General features: G+C 38.7%; 1 protein-coding gene across 4 annotated transcripts in view; it reads right to left on the reverse strand.

The window, feature by feature from the left end:
* The window catches only part of Chd6 (chromodomain helicase DNA binding protein 6), a 190,622-nt gene that overhangs the window by 107,306 nt on the left and 59,186 nt on the right, over positions 1-24,130 (reverse strand). For all 4 annotated transcript variants that reach the window (XM_074074779.1, XM_074074780.1, XM_020187192.2 and 1 more), the window contains 3 exons: positions 22,712-23,232; positions 7,375-7,522; positions 2,479-2,628 (listed from right to left, as the gene is read on the reverse strand). In XM_074074779.1, the coding sequence (XP_073930880.1) occupies positions 2,479-2,628; positions 7,375-7,522; positions 22,712-23,232 (819 nt within the window). The remainder of the gene's footprint in view (positions 1-2,478; positions 2,629-7,374; positions 7,523-22,711; positions 23,233-24,130) is intronic.

The following is a 24,130-nucleotide window of genomic DNA, read 5'->3' on the forward strand; positions in this document are numbered from 1 at the left end:
AAGCTGAAATCAGGCCTCTTTCCTATTTAAATCTGGTAAACTTTTTGTAGTATAATTATTGCAAGTTCAAATTCTGTTATGTTTCTCCATATATAGACTCTCTTTATTCTATGCTCAGAGGAAAAGAGTCTTGACAAGACACATACAATTTCCTGACTTATTTCTGTCAGATCTTCTACTGCTGCTCTTCTGGCACCAGGGGAGAAATCATAGCAACATCTGAAATATGTTTAATGGCTTAGCCTAAATGGCAATAGGAGAAAATAAAACCCCTTATAAGGGTTAAACACTATAGTGTTCAACTATCATATTAACCATAAAATCCCCAAGGAAGGAAAATGCATAATAAAGCAACACATTCCTATCACCCCATGGCAGTCTAGTAAGAGCTATTTTTAACTATTTGTTTGACAAGTACTGCAATATAACATATCAAATTATTATTTCTACTAAGTATTATCTTCATTAGTTGGATAACCTTTAACAGAGGCATTAAATCAACTCTTATGGGCTAGTCACTGATTAATTGCTCCTATATAACTCTGACCTGGATGATTCTGTGCTTTAGTTTTTTGACTGCTAAAATAGGGACAATAACTCCTGTTCCTTGCTACTTTCCATGTAAAGACAGAGTGAAAGAATATGTGCAATTATATGAAAATGCTTCAGGATGGAGACAAGGTGGGTGAAGAAGAGAAAAGTATTATCAACTTTTGTAAAACACACTAGCGTCCAGGAGAGACAGGTATCTATCTCTCCACATGGGAGTTGATTCTGCCAAGTTAGCAACAGTAATTCCAGAACAACAGACAGCCTGTGTCCCAGAATGTGCTATTGGCAATGAGGGACCCCTCCATACTCATCCTGCTGCTTTTCCCATTCACTTCTTCCTACAAGTATCTCATCCAGACCTCCCCCATTTCAGTGTTTAACTCCTATCCATTTCTTACACCTCCCTATCAAATCTTAATGCTACCATTTTCCCCCCTTCATACTGCTGTCAAAGGAAAAGTGCTGAAACATAAGGATAGTCATTTTTGCTCCTGTATTTTAATCTATAAATGCCCTCTACCCTTGTTCAACTGATAGTATAAATGCCACACATCTCAGCTGATATCCAAAACTCTCTATAGTGTGACTCACCCTAATTCTCAGCCCTTATAGCCATCACTCCTCAACTCATACCCTAGCATCCATCCATGCTCATTCATGGGTCATATTATATAACCTGTGGGACCATTCAGGAAATGTCCCTCCTAAGTTCTTATCCCTGTATACTCTCCTGTGTAGCCTCTGTATCTTTCACATACTTCTAGGGCTGTACTGACCACAATATCAAAATAGCCATGAATCCTTTCTATTAGACAAAGCTTTGTGGAGGAAGGAACAATACCTTGATACTCATCCCTGTACCCCAGAACTTGGCTTTGTAGCACTCTCACAACCATTTGTTGAATCAAAGTTCCAATTATAACTACTAGCTCATTTGATTTCATTCTCTGAACAAGAATTTAATACATATAAAACCTCGACATTCTAAGGAGAGAGTTGACAAAACAACAAAATCAGAGATCAGACACATTTAAACACAACTACAAATTGTGGTAAGCGCCATGAAGGAAACAAACAAGAAGCTGAAACAGAGAACCACTGGGTTGAGAAGCAGTGATCTACTTTAGACAAAAGGGCAGGAAAGACTTCTCTAAGGAGATACCATTTCATATGAAACTTAACTGATGGCAAACCAGTTGTGTAAAGCATATGGTAGAGAATATTCCAAACAGAAGGAATAACATAAGCAAAAGCTGTAGGTGGGAAAAGAACTGTTAGTTCATTTAAAAATGGCTAGCTTTTTGAGTGGAGAATAATGAGAAGGAAAAGTCATTTATCTAAAATGGCTGTTTGCTGAGGCCAATAGGAAAAGGGGACCAGGAACTAGAGAAAAGGTTAGATCAAAAAGAATTAACCTAGAAGGTAACACACACACACAGGAAATTAATGTGAGTCAACTCCCTGTATAGCTATCCTTATCTCAATCAGCAAAAACCCTTGTTCCTTCCTATTATTGCTTATACTCTCTCTACAACAAAATTAGAAATAAGGGCAAAATTGTTTCTGCTGGGTATTGAGGGAGTCGGGGGGAGAGAAAGGGGACAGAGTGGGTGGTAAGGGAGGGGGTGGGGGCAGGGGGGAGAAATGACCCAAGCCTTGTATGCACATATGAATAATAAAATAATAAAAAATAAAAAATAAAAATAAAATAAAATGGCTGTTTGATGAAACAGGGATAGGCGGTGGTGTTGAGCACAGTGAAGAGCCTTAATTTTACTCTAAGTGCAACAGGAAGCCATTCAAAGGTTACCAGCAGAAGTTAAAATGATGTAACTTATGCTTTAGCAAAGAGCCATAGAACAACTCCCTCAACTAGGCCACAATGACTGTTCAGCCAAGGTAAGTACCCTCATGCAAAAGCCGTACCTCTGCTTGCCATGCTAGTGTAGAGGCTGAGAGCGCAGATGTTCGGCCAGCTCCAAGAACAGCAATAGTTTCCCCATCATCATCCACCACTTTGAAGTCCAAGTCCTCATTGTATTTTCTGCGCTTCACTTGTCGTCCCGAACGTCGTTTCTGCAGAACAAACACACCCATCAGACTATCTCAGTGAATCAAAGGCAAAACCTTGCACAAAATACCCTCATCTACCCTTACTAACAGGCCAAGCAGAACTTTCTCACCTTATAAAAAGGAATCTTCCTTAAACACAACTCTTTTAAGGATGAAACTGACTCAGAATGGGATCTAGCTGAGTGAGGGAGAGAATAAAAGTCCAATCTCCAATCTGTCACAATCCACTAAGAAGAGAGCATAATCTCAGAATGCAGAAAAGTATGTTTTATTCATTAATGGCAGCGATGATTTTCCTCTATTCTGGAATAGGCTTCTGTTCCCATAATACAGGGATGGGAGGTGAACTCCATCATCTCTGAGGTCCACTCCAGCATTAGCTAGAAACAAATTTTATAACAATGATGACAGTTTTTATTTATTTACTTTGGTTGAATTCACCAGACTAACCACAAACTCCTAAGAATGTAGTGTGAAAAACTAATCAATACCAATTTTATTAAGACTTACTTTGACAATTTTATAACACTTTTTGAAACACAGGGAGATATCTTAAATGTGACAAACAGTTAGCCACCATCTAAAAACTCATCTCTCACTATAGAAAGTGGAGAGATCTCCCATGCTAATGGATTGGTAGAATCAACATAGTAAAAATGTCGATACTCCCTAAAGTAATCTACATGTTTAACGCAATTCCCATCAAAATTCCAATGACATTCATTAAAGAGATCAAAAAATCTACCGTGAAATTTATATGGAAACACAAGAGGCCACAAATAGCCAAGGCAATACTCAGTCAAAAGAACAATGCTGGAGGTATCATGATACCCAACTTCAAACCATATTACAAAGCAGTAGCAATAAAAACAGCATGGTACTGGCACAAAAACAGACATGAAGACCAGTGAAACAGAATAGAGGACCCAGATATGAAGCCACACAACTATAACCAACTTGTCTCTGACAAAGGAGCTAAAAATATACGATGGAGAAAAGACAGCCTCTTCAACAAAAACTGCTGGGAAAACTGGTTAGCAGTCTGCAAAAAACTGAAACTAGATCCATGTATATCACCCTATACCAAGATTAACTCAAAATGGATCAAGGATCTTAATATCAGACCACAAACTCTTAAGTTGATACAAGAAAGAGTAGGAAATACTCTGGAGTTAGTAGGTATAGGTAAGAACTTTCTCAATGAAACCCCAGCAGCACAGCAACTAAGAGATAGCATAGATAAATGGGACCTCATAAAACTAAAAAGCTTCTGTTCATCAAAAGAAATGGTCTCTAAACTGAAGAGAACACCCACAGAGTGGGAGAAAATATTTGCCAACTATACATCAGACAAAGGACTGATAACCAGAATATACAGGGAACTTAAAAAACTAAATTCTCCCAAAACTAATGAACCAATAAAGAAATGGACATGTGAACTAAACAGAACTTTCTCAAAAGAAATTCAAATGGCCAGAAAACACATGAAAAAATGCTCACCATCTCTAGCAATAAAGGAAATGCAAATTAAAACCACACTAAGATTCCACCTCACCCGTTAGAATAGCCATCATCAGCAACACCACCAACAACAGGTGTTGGCGAGGATGCGGGGAAAAAGGAACCCTCTTACACTGTTGGTGGGAATGTAGACTAGTACAACCACTCTGGAAAAAAATTTGGAGGCTACTTAAAAAGCTAGACATCGATCTACCATTTGATCCAGCAATACCACTCTTGGGGATATACCCAAAAGACTGTTACTCCAGAGGCACCTGCACATCCATGTTTATTGCGGCACTATTCACAATAGCCAAGTTATGGAAACAGCCAAGATGCCCCAGCACTGACGAATGGATTAAGAAAATGTGGTATCTATACACAATGGAATTTTATGCAGCCATGAAGAAGAACGAAATGTTATCATTCGCTGGTAAATGGATGGAATTGGAGAACATCATTCTGAGTGAGGTTAGCCTGGCTCAAAAGACCAAAAATCGTATGTTCTCCCTCATATGTGGACATTAGATCAAGGGCAAACACAACAAGGGGATTGGACTATGAGCACATGATAAAAGCGAGAGCACACAAGGGAGGGGTGAGGATAGGTAAGACACCTAAAAAACTAGCTAGCATTTGTTGCTCTTAACGCAGAGAAACTAAAGCAGATACCTTAAAGCAACTGAGGCCAATAGGAAAAGGGGAACAGGTACTAGAGAAAAAGTTACATCAAAAAGAATTAACCTAGAAGGTAACACCCACGCACAGGAAATCAATGTGAGTCAATGCCCTGTATAGCTATCTTTATCTCAACCAGCAAAACCCCTTGTTCCTTCCTATTATTGCTTATACTCTCTCTAGAACAAAATTAGAGATAAGGGCAAAATAGTTTCTGCTGGGTATTGGGGGGGGGGAGCGGGAGGGGGCGGAGTGGGTGGTAAGGGAGGGGGTGGGGGCAGGGGGGAGAAATGAACCAAGCCTTGTATGCACATATGAATAATAAAAGAAAAATGAAAAAAAAAAAAAAAAAAGAAATGGGCAAGTGAACTAAACAGAACTTTCTCAAAAGAAGGAATTCAAATGGCCAAAAAACACAAGAAAAAATGCTCACCATCTCTAGCAATAAAGGAAATGCAAATTAAAACCACGCTAAGATTCTACCTCACCCCTGTTAGAATGGCCATCATCAGCAACACCACCAACAACAGGTGTTGGCGAGGATGTGGGGAAAAAGGAACCCTCTTACACTGTTGGTGGGAATGTAAACTAGTACAACCACTCTGGAAAAAAATTTGGAGGCTACTTAAAAAGCTAGACATTGATCTACTATTTGATCCAGCAATACCACTCTTGGGGATATACCCAAAAGACTGTGACACAGGTTACTCCAGAGGCACCTGCACACCCATGTTTATTGCGGCACTATTCACAATAGCCAGGTTATGGAAACAGCCAAGATGCCCCACCACTGATGAATGGATTAAGAAAATGTGGTATCTATACACAATGGAGTTTTATGCAGCCATGAAGAAGAACGAAATGTTATCATTCGCTGGTAAATGGATGGAATTGGAGAACATCATTCTGAGTGAGGTTAGCCTGGCCCAAAAGACCAAAAATCGTATGTTCTCCCTCATATGTGGACATTAGATTAAGGGCAAACACAACAAGGGGATTGGACTTTGAGCACATGATAAAAGCGAGAGCACACAAGGGAGGGGTGAGGATAGGTAAGACACCTAAAAAACTAGCTAGCATTTGTTGCCCTTAACTCAGAGAAACTAAAGCAGATACCTTAAAAGCAACTGAGGCCAATAGGAAAAGGGGACCAGGAACTAGAGAAAAGGTTAGATCAAAAAGAATTAACCTAGAAGGTAACACACATGCACAGGAAATCAATGTGAGTCAACTCCCTGTATAGCTATCCTTATCTCAACCAGCAAAAACCCTTGTTCCTTCCTATTATTGCTTATACTCTCTCTACAACAAAATTAGAAATAAGGGCAAAATAGTTTCTGCTGGGTATTGAGGGGGTGGGGGGGAGAGGGAGGGGCGGAGTGAGTGGTAAGGGAGGGGGTGGGGGCAGGGGGGAGAAATGAACCAAGCCTTGTATGCACATATGAATAATAAAATTTAAAACATAAATAAATAAAAACTCATCTCTAATTAATTGGCCTGTACCTTTTAGAGAGACAACATATAACAAAGCAGTGCCATGACTTTCCTTATACAGAAAAGCACATAGTTCCCCTCTACACACTCATCATACCCAAGGAGCAGAATCATTCAGGGAACTATTCACCAGTTATTGCAGTGTTACATATTTAAACCTTAAAAAACAAGAAGCAAAATGTCACCTTCCTTTTCCTCTAAACGGTATCTCCTGAGCATCTCTCTATGATCCCTTCATCCTAAAACACTTAACACCCCACTAAATCTCAACTCCATGTGCTTGCTCCTTTGCCAACCTGGATACTTAATAGCCACCAGCCTCAGCTTACAGGCAGTTAGTTAGGGGTTATCTGCTCTGATTCTAGGCCCCAATCACTATTACTTATGAATATCATGACATTACAAGCTGATGCCTTCCTATGATGAACATCAGTGAAAAACTGAAAGGGGTCCAGATGATTCTGGAAGGCAGAGTAGGGTGATCTTATTCTAAATGGTCTCCTTATAGCACCACAACTCAAATAAATTGCTGTGGATAGCAGAAGAAATAGCACTTTCAAGTATCAAAATTCATGTTGAAGAAAAGTTGCCTCAACTTAGGGAAATGTGCCAAATGGGCATATTTTTAGAAACTGAATTGGATGGGCTACTCTTTGTTTTCACCTTTGGCCAAACCTTTCTGTTCTGGCATAATGGATGCATCCCTGACTTTTCTAGCACCTGGGATTATGAAGAGGTCCTAGTACTCTGATGACTAAACCATTTCATATGTGACAAAATGGCCCCCTGAGATGTACCTAGCTTGGCTCAACTTCATTTTCCCTATCAGTTTCCTCTGCACCCTAATATGCTACTTTACAAGAAGGAAGCAAACAGCTCTAAAATCTGGGAGATTATCAGTACAAAGATCAGGTTAGGCAAATAGCTGTGTGTGGTATACCTGCTCACCCACCAAGAAAGTAAAAGCCCAACCCAGGTCTTCTGTAGACAGAAGGCTATAGACAGGCATCGAAGAGCACCAGACCCAGATCCATCCAGCAGCCATAACCTCCAGCAGGCTCCCAGTCACAGCTGTACCTGGCTGTCTGCAGACTCAGTGGATTCCTCGGGACTCCGCAGGGATGGGTTCGGCAGGCCCTGTTCCAGTTCTAAACTCTCCACTGTAGTTTCACTTTTCCTTTTTCCTTTTTTCTTTCTTTCCACTGGGGTTGGTCCTTGTTCCTTGCTACAAAGAGAAATTCAGAATTAAAACTGTTGGACAGTTTTGAAAACTAAGATTTCTTATTTTTTTTTCATTTTTCTTTTATTATTCATATGTGCATACAAGGCTTGGGTCATTTCTCCCCCCTGCCCCCACCCCCTCCCTTACCACCCCCTCCGCCCCCTCCTTCGCCCCCCCCAATACCCAGCAGAAACTATTTTGCCCTTATTTCTAATTTTGTTGTAGAGACAGTATAAGCAATAATAGGAAGGAACAAGGGTTTTTGTTGGTTGAGATAAGGATAGCTATACAGGGCGTTGACTCACATTAATTTCCTGTGCGTGTGTGTTACCTTCTAGGTTAATTCTTCTTGATCTAACCTTTTCTCTAGTTCCTGGTCCCCTTTTCCTATTGGCCTCAGTTGCTTTTAAGGTATCTGCTTTAGTTTCTCTGCGTTAAGGGCAACAAATGCTAGCTAGTTTTTTAGGTGTCTTACCTATCCTCACCCCTTCCTTGTGTGCTCTCGCTTTTATCATGTGCTCATAGTCCAATCCCCTTGTTGTGTTTGCCCTTGATCTAATGTCCACATATGAGGGAGAACATACGATTTTTGGTCTTTTGGGCCAGGCTAACCTCACTCAGAATGACGTTCTCCAATTCCATCCATTTACCAGCGAATAATAACATTTCGTTCTTCTTCATGGCTGTAAGACTTCTTATAATAATTAAAGACATGAAATCACACCCTGGAATTCTAGGACCAGAATAGGCTTTAATGGAGAATTTCCAAGAATTTCTTCCCAGAAATGTAAAGAAATAAGAGAAAAAAATATTTATGTGAATTAAAGCAGAATTCACTGTTACACTACTATGAGTACTCCTGAAATGTGCTAAGAAATAACATGAACATCTCTAAAAACTTCACTTTCAGTTTAAACAAATGTCTTTATTAGAAAGTTTGATTGCTTCAGATTATAAAGAATCATCAAATTACAATGACTCTTTAGGTTACATGGGAAGAAACATCTCCCTAATCTGTTATCCTCCTCTATTGAGCATGATCTATACACAAGGCCCAAGTGAGCACCAGAAACCCAAAAATGAAGAGAACACTGTCCTTTATCTTGAGAGGCATACAGTTGAAAAATCCTACAGTGCACCTACAGCCACAGCTCAAGGTAGTACATGAGTCCTTCCTCAGAGATGCAGAGATGGGCAAAGTCCACCCATCCTCCAAGGCCTTGCCAAGATGGTAACAACTCCTCTAGAAAGATGGTAAACTTTCTTTTCCACACCCCTGAACACTTCAATTGTGCTTTGCTTAAGATACTCAAACTCTCATCTTTTTAGTCATTAACCATGACACTAGCCTCAGAACTCATGTAACTACATACAATGCCTGGATCCTTTGCAGTTGCTCAATAAACATTTGCTGAATATTTTATACTTTCCTGATCTCTCCTATTAGACTCTAAGTTCCTTGAGGGTGGTATTTGATTAGGCTTTGTATTCCTCTGAGTGAACAATCTTATGCCTTATACAAAGTAAGTATTTAATATTTAAGCAAGTCTTTAAAAAATTTTAAGCAATGGACAGATTGATGCATTTATGGATGGATAAGATTACTTAGGTAGCTAAGGAAATTTGGGAAAACTTAATTTGTGCAGAGATATACATAAAGTTTTGACAGATATTAGGTAGAAATAACAGTAACAGTAATTAATAATAATGACTGAAGCTAATACTTATGTGGCAATGCCTGCAGGCATTGTTCGTATAGAACATGGATTATCTCAACAAAACTATGAGACAGACAGCATCTTTATTCTTGTTTTACCATGAGGCATCTGAAGCATACATAGTGAGATTAAGTGAGATTTCCAAAGTAACAAGGCAGGGAATCATGGAGAAAGCCTCTGAACCTAGGCAGTTTATGCATTCTTGGGGAATCACCACTGCATTCTTAGGGAACAGAACAGTACCTACCACGGACACATTTAATAAGAGACAGCTGTGTGGCTGGATGTCAAGGCAAGTGCACAGAAACACTATGTGACAGAGCTGGAAGGAAAAATTAAGGGCACATGAGGCCAGAGAGTTTAGACATTTTCCTGTGGGGAAAACCAGTAAGGGCTCAAGCCCAGCAGGAGTGGAAGCAGTAAGTCTTAGCAAGTGACAGAATGTGGAGGACAAGGAAAGAGCCAACGTTACTGGTGTTTCCCATCAGAACTAGTTGACAGTGAGAAAAGAGGGAAAATGAATAATCTTGTTACAAAAGAAAGGTCCAGCTAACCAACACTAGCCAATGACTCAGGCTGCTTCTCTCAAATACCCTTCATCCCTATAGACCCCGAAGGCCAGCACAAACTCAGTCCATCTTTGATGTTACAGGTTGAAGAGTGTTCTGGTCCAAACTGAGGAAATGAAATTCAAAGACTACTGCCATTTTAGAGGATTACATATTTTAATGAGAGGTTTTGTACCCTGGAGCAGGGGAAAAAAGAAAAAAAAAAAAAAGCAAAAGTTCTTCCACTTCTTACCAGTATAGAGAAGAGACTCAGGTAAAACAGTTTAAAAAGATTCTAAACTTTCCACAGAGTACTTATCTCACGTTCTATGGCTTCTCATTAAAAAAAAAAATTACATTGTAATTATATTCTTTGGTGAAAATATTTATGTGACTCAATGAACTGTTACAACCTCAGTCCCCTAAAGAAGCTGCAGCAAATATTCCTCATATTCCAGATGAGGAATCTGATGTTTAAAAGCAGCAAAAGTCCTAAAGTCAGTAGTAGGATAGAGGCTGACACTCTTGTTATCTAAGTCATAGGGTATTGCTTTTTCACATCACATAGTGTTTCCTGGCTCTATTTTTTTTTCCTGCTACAATGGCATTTTATTTATTTACTTAATATGAATGTATATATTTTTATTTTTATTTAAATTATTGTTGTACTGGTGGTACATTGTGACATTTACAAAAGTTCTTATACTATATCATAGTTGAATTCACCCCCCTCCCTCAATCATGCTCTTTTATCCACCCTCTCCTGGTTCTATTTTTAAAATAGCAGGCTTCCTTTTGATGAGTGTAAAAATTTCAAATTTCCTTTAATGTTATTTGAATTGCTAAAAGGATAAGCAACAAAAACATTTCAATGACCCACATATAGAAAAAAGTTCACAAATCCATAGTTGATGATTTTTATGGCTATCTTAGCAAAATAAGTTATGTTTTTCTTGACACAAATTTAAAGGAAGCTGGTAATATCCTAAAAGTCACCATCATAATCACATGCCCAGAGGCCCACTGAATCTTTAAAATCTCAAGAATTTATCTACATATTAAATCCAACTTTACTGTATTAGAAAATTATCTATGTATGTTTTATCTTCATACATGCTGGAAACACGTTCTTTACTATGTAACATCATACGCAAAGATAAACCAAATCCAAACCTAATGAAGAAACAGAATCTGGATGGGAAACAGAGAGAGTGATCTAACCAATGTACAATGTAAGGCCTCCCCTTGTACAATAAACATATGCTAATAAAAATGGGGAAAAAAGGAAAAAAGAAACAGAACCTCTTCAAAATAAGTTATTTTACTATGAGATGTACACGCATTTTCAGAAATACATTAAATGATGAAAACAAAGAGGAGTCAGGGTGAGACACTTCCAAAGCCAAGGCTGGGCATTATTAAATATTCTTAGCCAAAGGTTGGGGTTAGGTGAGGTGGGGAGAAGACTTTCTCAATAAAACTGAAAATGTCTGCTGAAACCTGCTCACTTATTTGGATGTAAATAAGAAGAACTCTATGTGGGAAATTTTCAAAGTGATTTTCTGAAGGTTACCTTTGGCAACAGAATCAAGTTTGAGTTACAAAAATTCTTTCTGGACTTCTTCTGATAAAGACAAATATCAGGAAGAAATGATTTCTTGTAAGCTTACAAATGGGATTTGCAAATAGGACATCAAGAAAATATCCCTGGATTCATCCTCCAGAATGACTCTAGATAAAATGTATTTTTCCTGTTTGGAGTAAGTTTTAAAAACATTATGCTTGAGAGTTTTATCAAATGAAAACATTTTTATCGCTAAATTTCTATTATTTGTAGGTGAACTTGATCCACGAATATTTGCTTGCTCCTTTAAGTTCCAGGTTCCTCAAAAATAGTGGAAAATAATATCTAACTAAACTACATACATATGCATATACTCTCTGACTCAACATTCCACTGACAGAAATTTACCTCAGAGATAACACCTCCAATAATATGGAAACATGTATGCATGAGGTTATTAATTACAGCATTACTTGGTAATTGCAAGGCAATGAAAATGACCTGTCTAAACATAAGTGGATGAACAAATTAGGATGCATAAAACAGAGTATGATGCAGCTATAACAACAATTAAAAAAGAATCCTATAAACTAATATGGAATGATCTTTAAAATATATTAAATGGGAAAAGCAAAAAGTGCAAAAGAACATCCTTTTGTGTAAAAATAAAAGAAAACATGTATGTATCTATTTATTATTACAAAAAGAAACACAAGAAGGATAAGCCAAAAACAGTAGTGATCTGCAACAGATAGGAGAGGGACAAGGACAGGAGGAATACAGAAGAAAGTGATACTTCTCTGAGCAAACCTTTTTACAGATTTGACTTTTGGAGAGATGTTAAAGTTCTACATATTAAAAAAATTAGAAACTAATGATGAAAACAAGCTCAAGCAAATGAACCCATGTGTTTCAAACGAATAGCTTGCTGGTAGAGTGGTTCAAATGGTAAGAGTGTCTGCCTGGCAAACATGAGGACCTGAGTTCAAAATTCAGTGCTGTCCAACAAAAAAAGAAAGAAAGAAAGAACCAAACAAATAGCCTAAACCACTGCATGGAAAGAAAAAAACAAAACTAAGCACCTCGATTCTATGGATTTATAGACACAGCATTTAACAATATACTATCAGCTTTTGGGAGAAGGTGGGTGTTATGGTTTGAATCTGAAATGTTCCAAGGCTTAGGTGGTATAGACTTGGTTCCCAATGCAGCACTGGTCAGAGGCAGAGGTTTGGGAAAGTGACTGGATAATGAGGGTTCTAACATCATCAAAGGATTCATCCATTGATGGGTTCTTAACAGCAATGTATACCACTAGCACTCAGATCTCTATTTCTCCTTAGAGAAATAACAGATTTCAAGGCTAAAATAGGGAAGACAGCAGCTGTGCCTGAAACATCTTGCTATATCAGAAAGCAAGAGAGTGTTGAAAAAAATGAAGATGGAATGTCAAAATGATGCTGGAGACATCTTGAAGAGTTCTTGCTGCCCCAAACTGAGATTATTTATACACCAAAGTAATTGGGAGCAGTAAAGAATTAAAAGTTATTGAACAGAATTTCATACTGATGATAGCTAACTATAATGAATAAATGAGAAAGGAGAGATCCCTTGTTTCTTATAGCATTCAAACGGTAAATGTAGATGAAGCAGAGAAGACAGAACTTCATTTTGCAATCACCATAGAAAAGATGAGCCTGGTCTAAAATAATCAAAGGATGCTAAATATCAAGGGTACAATCTGAAGAGCAGCAGGATATATGCACAATCTTTAAGTCCCTAGAGATTTCTTATTAGCTACAAGGGCATAAGAAAAAAAAGAGTATGCAGACAATAGATATATAAGAATACTATGGCCTTACTTTTAGCAAGACGCTGGTCTATTTAGGGATTAAAAACTTATCATGCACACAACTTACTCTCAAATGGTTCAGGAAACACTTGTGGGGTGTTTATCAAAATAAGTTATTTCATATAATCATACATATGTATATAAATTTAAGAAATAATGCAGCTATTGCACTGCCGAAGCGGACACTGTATTTGTTCCTCATCTTTTTTCTAACACCAAATACTGATTCCCCAGGGTATAAGAACAGGCACAGCTCAGGCTGGGCTATGTTATCCTATTCCTTTTACCACAGTGATTGGTCCAGGGATGGAAACATGATCTAGTCAGGCCAACTCGGGAGCCCTTCTTTTAAAAAAAGTAATTTTTGGCAGGAGTAGGTAGGCAAATGAATGTCTTTCCTTCTAGGTCATGAAGTTGGATCACTGTGAATCCATAGCTACAGGCAGCCATGATTCTAGTCTTGAGAAGAAAGCATTTGCAAAGGATGGAGCTGATACCCAGACATGTAGAAAAGGATTGAAGACAAAGAGCCTTGGTGAAATTCTCAAGTAAATCTTCTGATTTCATCTCCTAAGCCTGTGAACCCCTGATTATTACTTTTTTTTTTTAACATGAAGCTAATTCAAGTTGGATTTATGTTGCTTGTAGCCAAGAGAGTTCTGAATAATACAATGGCCTAATAATACTCTCACCATTTAAGGCACTGTAGGCTGGATCAGAGTTATCTTACTTCTATAATCATCTCTTCTAGTTTTCAGTTAGAACTAACTTACAGGACAGGAATAAATAAATAGAAGTCACAAGGTTTTCGTGAGGATTAAAGTACCTATTTTTAGTAATAACAAAATCAAATTTAATTTTATAATAAAAACACTGTAATAGCATACCTGGTACGCACTTATGAGATGCAAGAAACTCAATATATAAATTATACCATACAGGTAGAACAACTATCAAGTACAACCACTAAGTTTATTATTAGGCCTTACCACAAAAGCTATCTTATCCTGTCTCCTATATGGCTTCATGAGCCAAGAAGATTTTGTGCATCTTTACTTTCTATAGTTTATATTAGAAAAATAGGTATTTTCTGGCTTTCCAAGTAGGAAATTACATTATAATATCAAAGGACTAGGCAGACAGGCTTTCTCAAACTTTCCCTCCAACCCTATCTCAATTCTCAACTTCAAGGTTCCTTTGCTAGAACTAAGAGTTAGAAACGGAATACTGAAACTGTCTCTGATGAGAAATATCTGGGTATATTTCACAATGGTGTACTATTATGAATCTTTGACTACTCTGCACCCCACAGATTCTGGCTATTGAAAGATCATCTATACCAAAATGCATGATTTCAAAATGATTCATCTTACCCTTTTAAAACTAAAACCTAATAAAATGTGCATTAGAGCCTTAGCAGGAAAGAATTAATTACTACCAAAGTCACTTAAAATAGGTCAGGATCCCAATCTAGCATCCATGGACAGAGGCCAAGGAATCCAGTTTGGGGACCACTATTTTACTTGAGAAACAAAGCTTCAGAGAAGCTTCAAGCCTAGCTTTCCCTCAGGCTTTGATTCTCTCCTCAAGAGTACAGTACTGAAAAAATAGGTATTACCCTGAAAGGCTTTTTTGCACACTTAATTCAACTTTCACATAATGCCCATATTACTTAATTCTATAAATAGAGAACAGAGTTGGAATAGAAAATAAAGACACTTGTTAAAACAAAAAAATAAACTAATTGTTTTGGTGCAGATACAGTCTGACAAAATGGGAACCAAATCTACTCTGGCCATCAGTGCCTTTAACTGTTATTACCAAAACAAGTATCATACAGTTTGGTGATCCCTAGTAAAAAATGAAATCAGGGCTGGAGGAGTGGCTCAAGTAGTAGAGAGTGGAAGAGGGGGAAAAGGGAGGGGGAGGGAGAAAAAGAGGGGGAGAGAAAGAAAGACAGAAAGAAAATAGATCACATAACTTTGAAGATGAAAATGCAGTACTTTACCTAATAACATTATTAACACTAATAAAAGCAGATGAAAATAAATACTCAAGCACTGCAGAAGGATTTCAAATGAAGAGTACAAACAGTTCCCAGTGCACCACATCTCACCGGTTAGGGAGAACTACTTTTGACTGATACCAACCTAACTCATGCCTCTAGTTTTTTTTTCCAGCATTAAGCAATGGCTACCAACATCCTGACAGGAAAGTTGATAAATCTCTAGGTCTTATGAACTCCCCTATTTGTGTCCCTATTTAACATATTTTAAGAATTCTTTTAACTTAGGCAACCATGGTTCTGTGGTTGTTGTTCTGTTTGTTTTGCTTTGTTTTGTTGAGACAGGCAGTTAAAGTCTCACTAAAGTCCAGTTGGCCTGGAACTCATAACCCTTCGCCTTAGCCTCTCGAGTGCTATGATTACTGGCATGTGCCTCCATGCTGGGCTTAAGCAACCACGTCTTAAATTTTCTTATTGGCTTTTCAACTTCTTTTTCATAAACCATTCTTGTTTTGCAAATACATCTTTTTAAATCTGAGAATGCTGACTTGAAATCTGTACAAGTTCTTGATGATACAGGTGGCTGGTGAGGCTCTCCTCTGCTGCTGACTAAGTCTTTCTCTGTATGTCTCACAGCTGAATGAGGCCTACACTAGGCCTCTGCATGCATGGCAGGGCTTCCAAGTAGCTGTCTCTCTCTCCACTTTTAGGGTATAGACAGGGAACAGCAGAAAGCTGGTGCCTCTATGTTCCCCTCTTGTGTATGTCAGTCCCTACTTGGAGCCCTAGCCAGGGCAAACTGCTCAGAATCTTTAGAGAAATTGCCTGACTTCAGCCTGGACCTGACAAACCATGTAGACACTCTGCAGACGTCCCTTAATCAAGCACCTTCACTTCTGGCTTTCCCTTAAGTCACTCCCAAGAGCTGCCTGCTCCACTGTGAAGAGGAAGCACTTCTGCCTCTGCTACAAACATAGCTCCTACAACACTCTTGAGCCAGAGCTCCCTCTACAGCATTTATTCACCAATATGATAGAGCATGCTGGCCCTCCTCACCCAGAAATGTCAGAAATGCGGTAACACCTCTCACCTTTGAAGAACTTACTCCCCCCACCATTCTTCCTATTGCTTCAGTAAGAGGTAAGGGAAAATTAAAGTGTGTTTAGTCTACCATCCTAAAACTGAATCCCCCAAGAACACACTTAAATGTCTTGATCTTTTTATTTTAAGTCTTTTCTCATCTACTAATTCTTTTAATACTGGCTCAATACTCCCTAGACCAAAATTGAAATACTCCTAATCCATCTAAATCCTTTCAGCTATTCTGTATGAAGTCATACCAGGTTCTTTCATTTGTTTACACTTTTGCCTGTTTTTCTTGAAAACTTACAAGGCGGTTTCTCTAACTCATGACAGCTCTTCAACAACAGGATTCATAGATGATAGTTCTGTGACACCGTCTTTCTCTAATCCATTTTCAAAAAAATACTCAAATCAAGACACACAACAGACACTAAAAATAAAATGGATAAGTGAGTAGGCATCTAACAATAAATTTAGTAACTGTTCCCTTACAGGTTTAGTAACATTCATGATGCACCAGACCCTAACTTAAAAAGCCCTGTAGATGGGAATGTAAGTACTTCAGGTGCTCTTGAAAAAATAAAAATGGAAATAGTCCAAAGCTTCAGAGATAAGTTATCATTATTTAGATTTCTTCCCTACTCGTCATAAAGCCCAAAGGATTCCAAGCACAGGATCTCTACTCAGAACTCATACAAGCTTTATATTTGTCTTCTTTATCCTAATACATGATCAAAATATAAAAACAAGTCTCTCAACAGAAAGAACTCCATTAACGGAATCTCTTGAGCCTAAAACCAGCCTCTATAAAGATCTCCACTCTAAGCAAAGTCTGGTGCTTGACCTTCAAACAGTAAGACAGCTGTCAGCTTTTCCTGGGCCACGCAGTATCAGCTAAGGCAGTAGCAATCAGCTCCAGTGGCTTCTGTATAATCAGAAGACCTGGGGCTTAAAGCTTTTTAGAAGCAACCAGCACAGAGAGGGAAAAGAAAAGTAAAACCTTTCTTCCAGAATGTTACTAAGCTTATTGGATGTGGGAGAAAAAGCTTCTGGGTTGACAAACCAAAACAAATGGGGGCAAAAGGCTGGGACACAAAGATTGGGGCTGATCACACCATCTACTCCATTCCCCCCTTTTGGCTTTTTATTCCTAACAGATGTGAAACATACAAACTTAAATATGCTCCACTTTCGCTGTGATCTTTCATCTGGGACACATGTTTCTCAAAAAATGGTTCAAGAACCAATTGTGCTCTAACTACTTGGGAGTCTTTTGGACTGCAGATTACTGGGCTCCACCCCAAAGCTGAAAAATCATTCTCTCTGGGGATTTGGTCAGAGAATCTACTCGTCTAAAAAGCTACTCAGGTGATTCTCTAGGCACAGCAAAGTCTGAGATTAAGAGATGCAGGTAGACAGCCTCTACTTGGGCCAGCACACTGATTAATTTCTTGACTTTCAAGAAAGAATAGAAACTAGCTGGGCATTGCTGGCTCACAGCTGTAATCCTAGCTACTCAGGTTGCAGAGATCAACAGAATTGAGGTTCTAAGCCAGCCTGGGCAAACAGTTCACAAGACCCTATCTTGGAGAAAGCCATTACAAAAAAAGCGCTGGCTGGGTGGCTCATGCAGTAAGACGACTTGCCTAGCAAGCATGAGGCCATGAGTTCAAACCCCAGTGCCACCAAAAGAAAAACCCTAAAAGAATAGAAAGTATTCTGACATACGGAAATCCCAAAGGTTAGGCTCTCCCCTTAACCAGCAACAAGAATACTAAAACACAACACCTTAGCTTTTAGTGGCAACCTCCAGCTCAGTCAAAATGCCTGGCTCCCTGTTTAAGAGCAGAGAATCTAAAGGGATGAACATCAACTTATTCTTCAGGTCCTCATTCCCTAGGTGGCCAGAGAGCCACATACACAGCCAGAATGAGTCATCTTTCCTGCTCACCAAGCTATGCTCTACTGCTTTTAAGAAAAAAAAGAGTACTAAATTTGCAGGCACACAAAAGCATAAAATGCAAAAACTGTTGTTGAGAATAGTATCTTGGCTTCCCTGAGAAATTGGCATGTTGCTTTTCTAAGACCAAAGCATTTTCCCAAGGCCTCACTCAATATTTCATGACCCCACATCATCCCTATAGCTGCTTTTTGGATATCCTGCTCTAGCTATATGGTCATGTGTGTCTGTGTATGTATAGGGCCGTGTGTGTGTGTGTGTGTGTGTGTGTGTGTGTGTACGCACACACACACATATAAACATCTGTATATGTTTTTATACAAGTGGTTCTAATCCTGTTTGGAAAAAAAAATTATAATTAAAATACAGTATAAGTAACTAAGTTATATACTGAGTGAAATTTTAATTTAAGAGTCAAGGAAATTATTAAGCCTCAGTGTCCTGGAGGTGTTTTCTTGGTTAAACTTTATATAATTAAAGGGTAAACAGAACTCGTACTAAAAAATAATATAGAGAAGAAAAAAGAGAAGGTAGTTTAATAAAAAAAAAAAAAAAAAGGCTTTTCCTACTTGGGACTTTTGTACTTATATCCCCTAGGCACTAAATATTTATCATTATTAATATCATCCTTGAAAAGAAAATTTGCAAAGTATACCTGTTACTATTTGGAAGAGTCATATTCAATTATCTGTTTGTTGTCTTTCAAAGAAAAGGGAATCAGCAAAAGAAAAAGTTGGAGTCCTTTCAGTCTTACTGTATGGAGTAAGCAAAGTAAAGAGGAGCCATTTCAAATAAAAACCAATTTCTCTTGACAATGGAATCTACACTTCTGTTCCTGACATTCCCTTGCAAGGCCTAAAAAGATACAAAGCTGTAGGGAAAAAGTGGGTTTCACAATCAGGTGAACCTGGGGTCAAATCCTGAACTGCTATAAGACTGGGAATCAGGAGGTCTGAGTTCACCACACACTTTGGGAATGATGTCAGACAAATGATTTCTCAGTTGGTCTCCATTTCCCTGGCTGCACTACAAGAGGCTGGACTGAATCTTTATCATCCTTACCAAGAATAAAGTCTATGATTTCAATTGAAAAGCAAGGCTTCAAGTGCTATGGAAATTCAGAGGAGATATGGACACTGTGGTCTGGGGAAGTTTTGTGGAGGAATTGGGACTTACATTCAGACCCAAAAAATGGAAAAGTTGTAAGATACCAAGAAGACAAAAGACATTACAGTTAGGACAAATAGAAAGAGTGACCCAAAGGAAAAATGAGTCCAAGTATGTTCAAGGGCTAATTACAACCAAACTAGCTGGCAAGACCTGTTGCCAGAGAAGGAAAAGCAGGAACAGGTTCATACCCCAAAGGGTTTGAATAACAGAGAAATGAGACTGGGTCTTGTTCTGGAGGTAACTGGAACAATTCGAAGTTTTTAAGCAGGTATAAGTTGTTAGAGGACAACCCTTTTTCCTGTCCCTGTGTTTTCGTGAGAAAAAAACATGTTTCTGCCCTTTTTTACTAATGGGTATATACCCAACTGGCAAGCACAGAAGAAAGAACAGAGTATGTACCTGGCTCTGCATCCTCACCCTGTCCCCTGCTTCAGCCATTGCCTGCAGTACTGGTGGATAAACTCAACTGAGGACGTAACCAGAAGCCTGATTCTGGACACAAGACAATGGAAGTTCTTCATTCCAGTTTATCAATAGAGTCAATAATTGCATCTCTCTCTCTGTTGACTATTTCCCAACTGACTGAGAATCAAGAGAGAGGAAAAAGGAATTTGATTTACCATCAACACTACTGACTGCCAACATAAATAAGGTAACAGCAGTGCTTCAGAAATACTGGCCAGGTGGCAGCTGGCAAAGATGGAATAAAGGAGGAAAAGGCCAAAAGTCTATAAAATCAGTGGCAGAGCTGACAGTAATCCAAGAATCCAGTGAATTATTTTATAACTAACAAGTATTACTCAGGATCTTAGTAAGTGCTCAAATCAAAACATGTACTTGGGCCAATATGTAAAGTTTATCAAAGAGCACAAAAAACTAAGACTTAATTACTAACTTTAAAAAAAATCAATTAACATCCTTTCATAGCTAAAACTGGTTCGGCTGACCAGTGGGACCATTAATTAAAGGGACCAAATCAATTTTACAAAGATACAATGGAAAAAAAAAAAGGCTAAACAGTCCAAAACCCTATCTGGACTACACAAGAATTCTATTATTACAGGTTAATGTCATACAGCCCCAAAATAAAAGGAGAAAGCCTTGTGCAACTTGTTCACATTTCTAAAGAGATGATCGTCCTTATCTGTCTGTCAGTCTTCTCTCAAATGAGGTCTCCTGGATTTCTAAACCTCAAGAGTTCTACTGTCTTCTAAGTTAGCAGCTCTCAAAAACATTACAAATACTTCTTGACTCATTCATCTTATTCAGCCTAACTTGACCAAAATCATGTTCCTTTAATTCATGCTATGCATACATAACAAAACCTGTAAATTGTCCATTAGATCAGAATTCTGATTTTGCTTATAAATTTGACCCTCAGTCTTGTTTTGTGAAAAAACTCCTTACTCTCCAAAATGTAAATTACAACAATGTCTATATACCATCTTGTTTCATATCCTACGTAAGGTAAATGTGAATTCCTTTAAGGAGAGGTTTGTAAAACTGCAAACATCAGAGAACAAGTGGCTAGGTGAGCTCAATACCTATGACTTTCTACTGCCTTCCACACCCAAGCCAGACCCTTAGAACTGTGAAATTTTCCCTGATTACCCTAGTTCTCAAACATTGACAGCCTCTGTACTGTTCTCTATAAAAACCAAAATAACTCTACTAGCTTAGGTCTGATTCTCCTCCTTTAAACATGCTTTTACCTTAGAGAACCACTTCAGTTTCTCCAGCATAATAGAGGTGAAAATTATTGGCAGAAACCAAAAAGTCACTCTGCTATCCTGTCCACATACTGGAAATAAGAGTGTGCTCTCTAGGTTAACTGAGAAAGCCTGTAAGTTTTTCATTAATCAGAATCCTGATTTTACCTATTTCTCTTGGCTTTTTACAATATAAGGTATTTTATAGTTATTCTCTAAAACTGCATTCTTAGTATGCTCCAACCCTCAAGCCTCTTTGAAAGATAAAAGATAATCCCTTGTTCAGCAGAAGGAGTGAATATCATGAGGCAAAATTTTAACTTGGATTAGGAAATTATCCATCTGGTCCCAACAAACTGTCCTTCTAAAAAAGAAATGAGTCACACATAGTAAACTTCAAAATGCAGCAAGTTCTGAAAATGCTTTTTCTCTGAGACTTACCTCCTTCATGCCTGACCCCACACAGGTGTGATGGTCTCATTACATTATGTTCTCTTAGATTTTATGGGTGCTTTTGGGCTGACATGATAGACAAACATCTTGTCTCTGCACTTACACTTCAGAAACAAGTTTGTTGAGATAAAGGTCATATATTCTTTGTTTTGTATTTCTTCAAAACTTTAAATGCAATGTTCTGCATGAAGAATTTAGAAAGATTATATCTGTATGAAGATGGAGAATAATGAATTCCCTATATAAGGAGTGCATTTGTTATCCTTATAGGCTCTCTCCTATTACCCACTCCTGGCCTCTGATCACTACAAGTCACTAAGGTCTCTTCTGGCCTCATTTACTCAACATTTCCTGAGCAACCGTGGAAGGGTCAAGCACTCTGTCAGATACTGAGCTGGAGGACTAGATCAGAAATGGTTCCGCACCCAAAGCTCAGGGCCTGGAGAGGTGAGTCAGTACTCTTAAATCTGGAACACTGGACACACACAGCTCTGCGAGGTTGCTGGCCTAATTCCCATAACAGTGCAACCCCTGCCTCTATGCCATTTCAAAAGTCCCTTCCTTTATGCCCTATGCATGTTAACATTTTAATTTTTCTTAATTCAAAGGAATAGCAAAAAATTGCATGACCGGTATTAACTAAGGGTAGCTTTCTCACCAGGAGGTGAGAAATGAGGTTCATTTTGGCTGAAAGATACTATGCACACAAAGAGCACATCAACATGGATGTAAGGGGCACATCTCCACATGAGATAGGATGCTAGCTACCACAAAAAAAAGTGCTAAACACTAATAAGTAACACAGACCAAAAATGATGGTTGGGGTCTGAAGAGGGAAAGGGAATTCCTGGGGTATCCTAAAAGCACGAATATAATTTTAAATACCACAACGCCGGGAATGCATTAGAAAACAGCAACTTCCAGAGGCAACTGCTTTCATTACTGCCAAGTGATTATCAATACATACGCATAACCACCTCCTCCACTGCCCCATTTTACATAAGCAAGGTATGAAGCTTAGGCCCCAACTAGACTGTAGTAAATTTTCCCAGGGGCTTGAGCTAATACCAAAGGCAAATGCTTCCACAGAGGCAGAGGCAAGGGCTTGGGGTAGGGAGGAAAGTACACACCTAGCCTTCTTGGATTTTGTCCTGGTTGCAGAGTCAGCACAACTCTTCTTCTCTTTGGCCTCCTTGGTACCTGAGGCCTCTCGGGGCTTCCGTGCCTTCTTAGCACCATCCTTCTGCTTCGACTCCTTAGTCTCCTTGTCCTTTTTCGGTTCCTTGGCCTTCCTGGGTTCCTTTGGCTCTTTAGGTTCTCGCTTCCTCTTTGGCTTGGGCTCCCTGTCCTTGCTTCCCTTTGCTGTACCCTCCTGCTCTCCTGTCTCCTTTTTCTTCCGTTTCTTCTTTACTCCAAGACCTCCACCTCCTCTGTCCTCCACTCCATTATGGGATGTCATTTTCCTAGGAAAAAGGGTATCGGCTTCCTCTTCAGCAGCATACAAGTCCTTCTGGGGCAGACAGTGACTGGCAACATCTTCAATTTTCTCTTCCTGATCAGTGCTGCAGTCAAATGGTGATGGGGATTTATAGTCGAAATTGACAGAGACATCAGACATTGGGGAGTGAGTCAAAACTTTTAAATTTGACAACTGTAAAAGAGAGAAACAAGCATGTTACCCTCCCATTGTACGCTTCAGACAAAGAATGCTATGAAGTTTGAATACGTGGATTTAGTCAACAAATATCTACTGAGTTCCTACTATGTGTTACTTCCTACTGTTCTTGGTCTTGAGGACACAAGGAAACAGAACACATATGGTCTTTGGCCTTGTAGAGCCACTTCTATAAAAAAAATCAGTATATAAAAACCTGAAAGATTTCTATATTATATGAAGACATCTGAAATATCTTTTAAGTCATATGTCTAAAGCTGGCAACATTCAAGTTTTTCACAAAATACGTTTAGATGCCACTAACAGGAACAAATTCTAGGCACACTGTCTGACCTAGAATGGCCTTTATCTTACTAATGCACAAAAAGTTACTATTCAAACATGTTAACATCTCCCACTCATGAACTAAAGTGCTATCACTGGGGTGACAAGGATGCAATTATCAAATTCATGTGTATTTCCCAAATCTTGTTCTCACTTATCATTAAGAAGCAACAACATTCATTGGGCTGATTTTGAACAAGAAAATCAGAATCATTCAAAGTTTTGCCTTTGACAGTAACTAAAACTGATGTCATTTTATATGATCATTTAAGTCAACAAACTCAACCCAAATAACCTTTGGCCATTTGTAAAAGTCAAACTTTATCGGTGCTAAAGGCAGCCCTATAAAGGAAATTTCAGGGCTGCTTTTGAGCACTATTAAATAAAAGCACAGCCTACCAAGGTGATTTTTTTTTTATTGTTTTATTATTCATATGTGCATACAAGGCTTGGGTCATTTCTCCCCTCTGCCCCCACCCCCTCCCTTACCACCCACTCCGTCCCCTCCCTCTCCCCCCCACCCCCTCGATACCTCTATACTATTTTGCCC

Source organism: Castor canadensis, chromosome 5 (assembly GCF_047511655.1).
Source record: "Castor canadensis chromosome 5, mCasCan1.hap1v2, whole genome shotgun sequence".
Taxonomy (NCBI): Eukaryota; Metazoa; Chordata; class Mammalia; order Rodentia; family Castoridae; genus Castor; species Castor canadensis.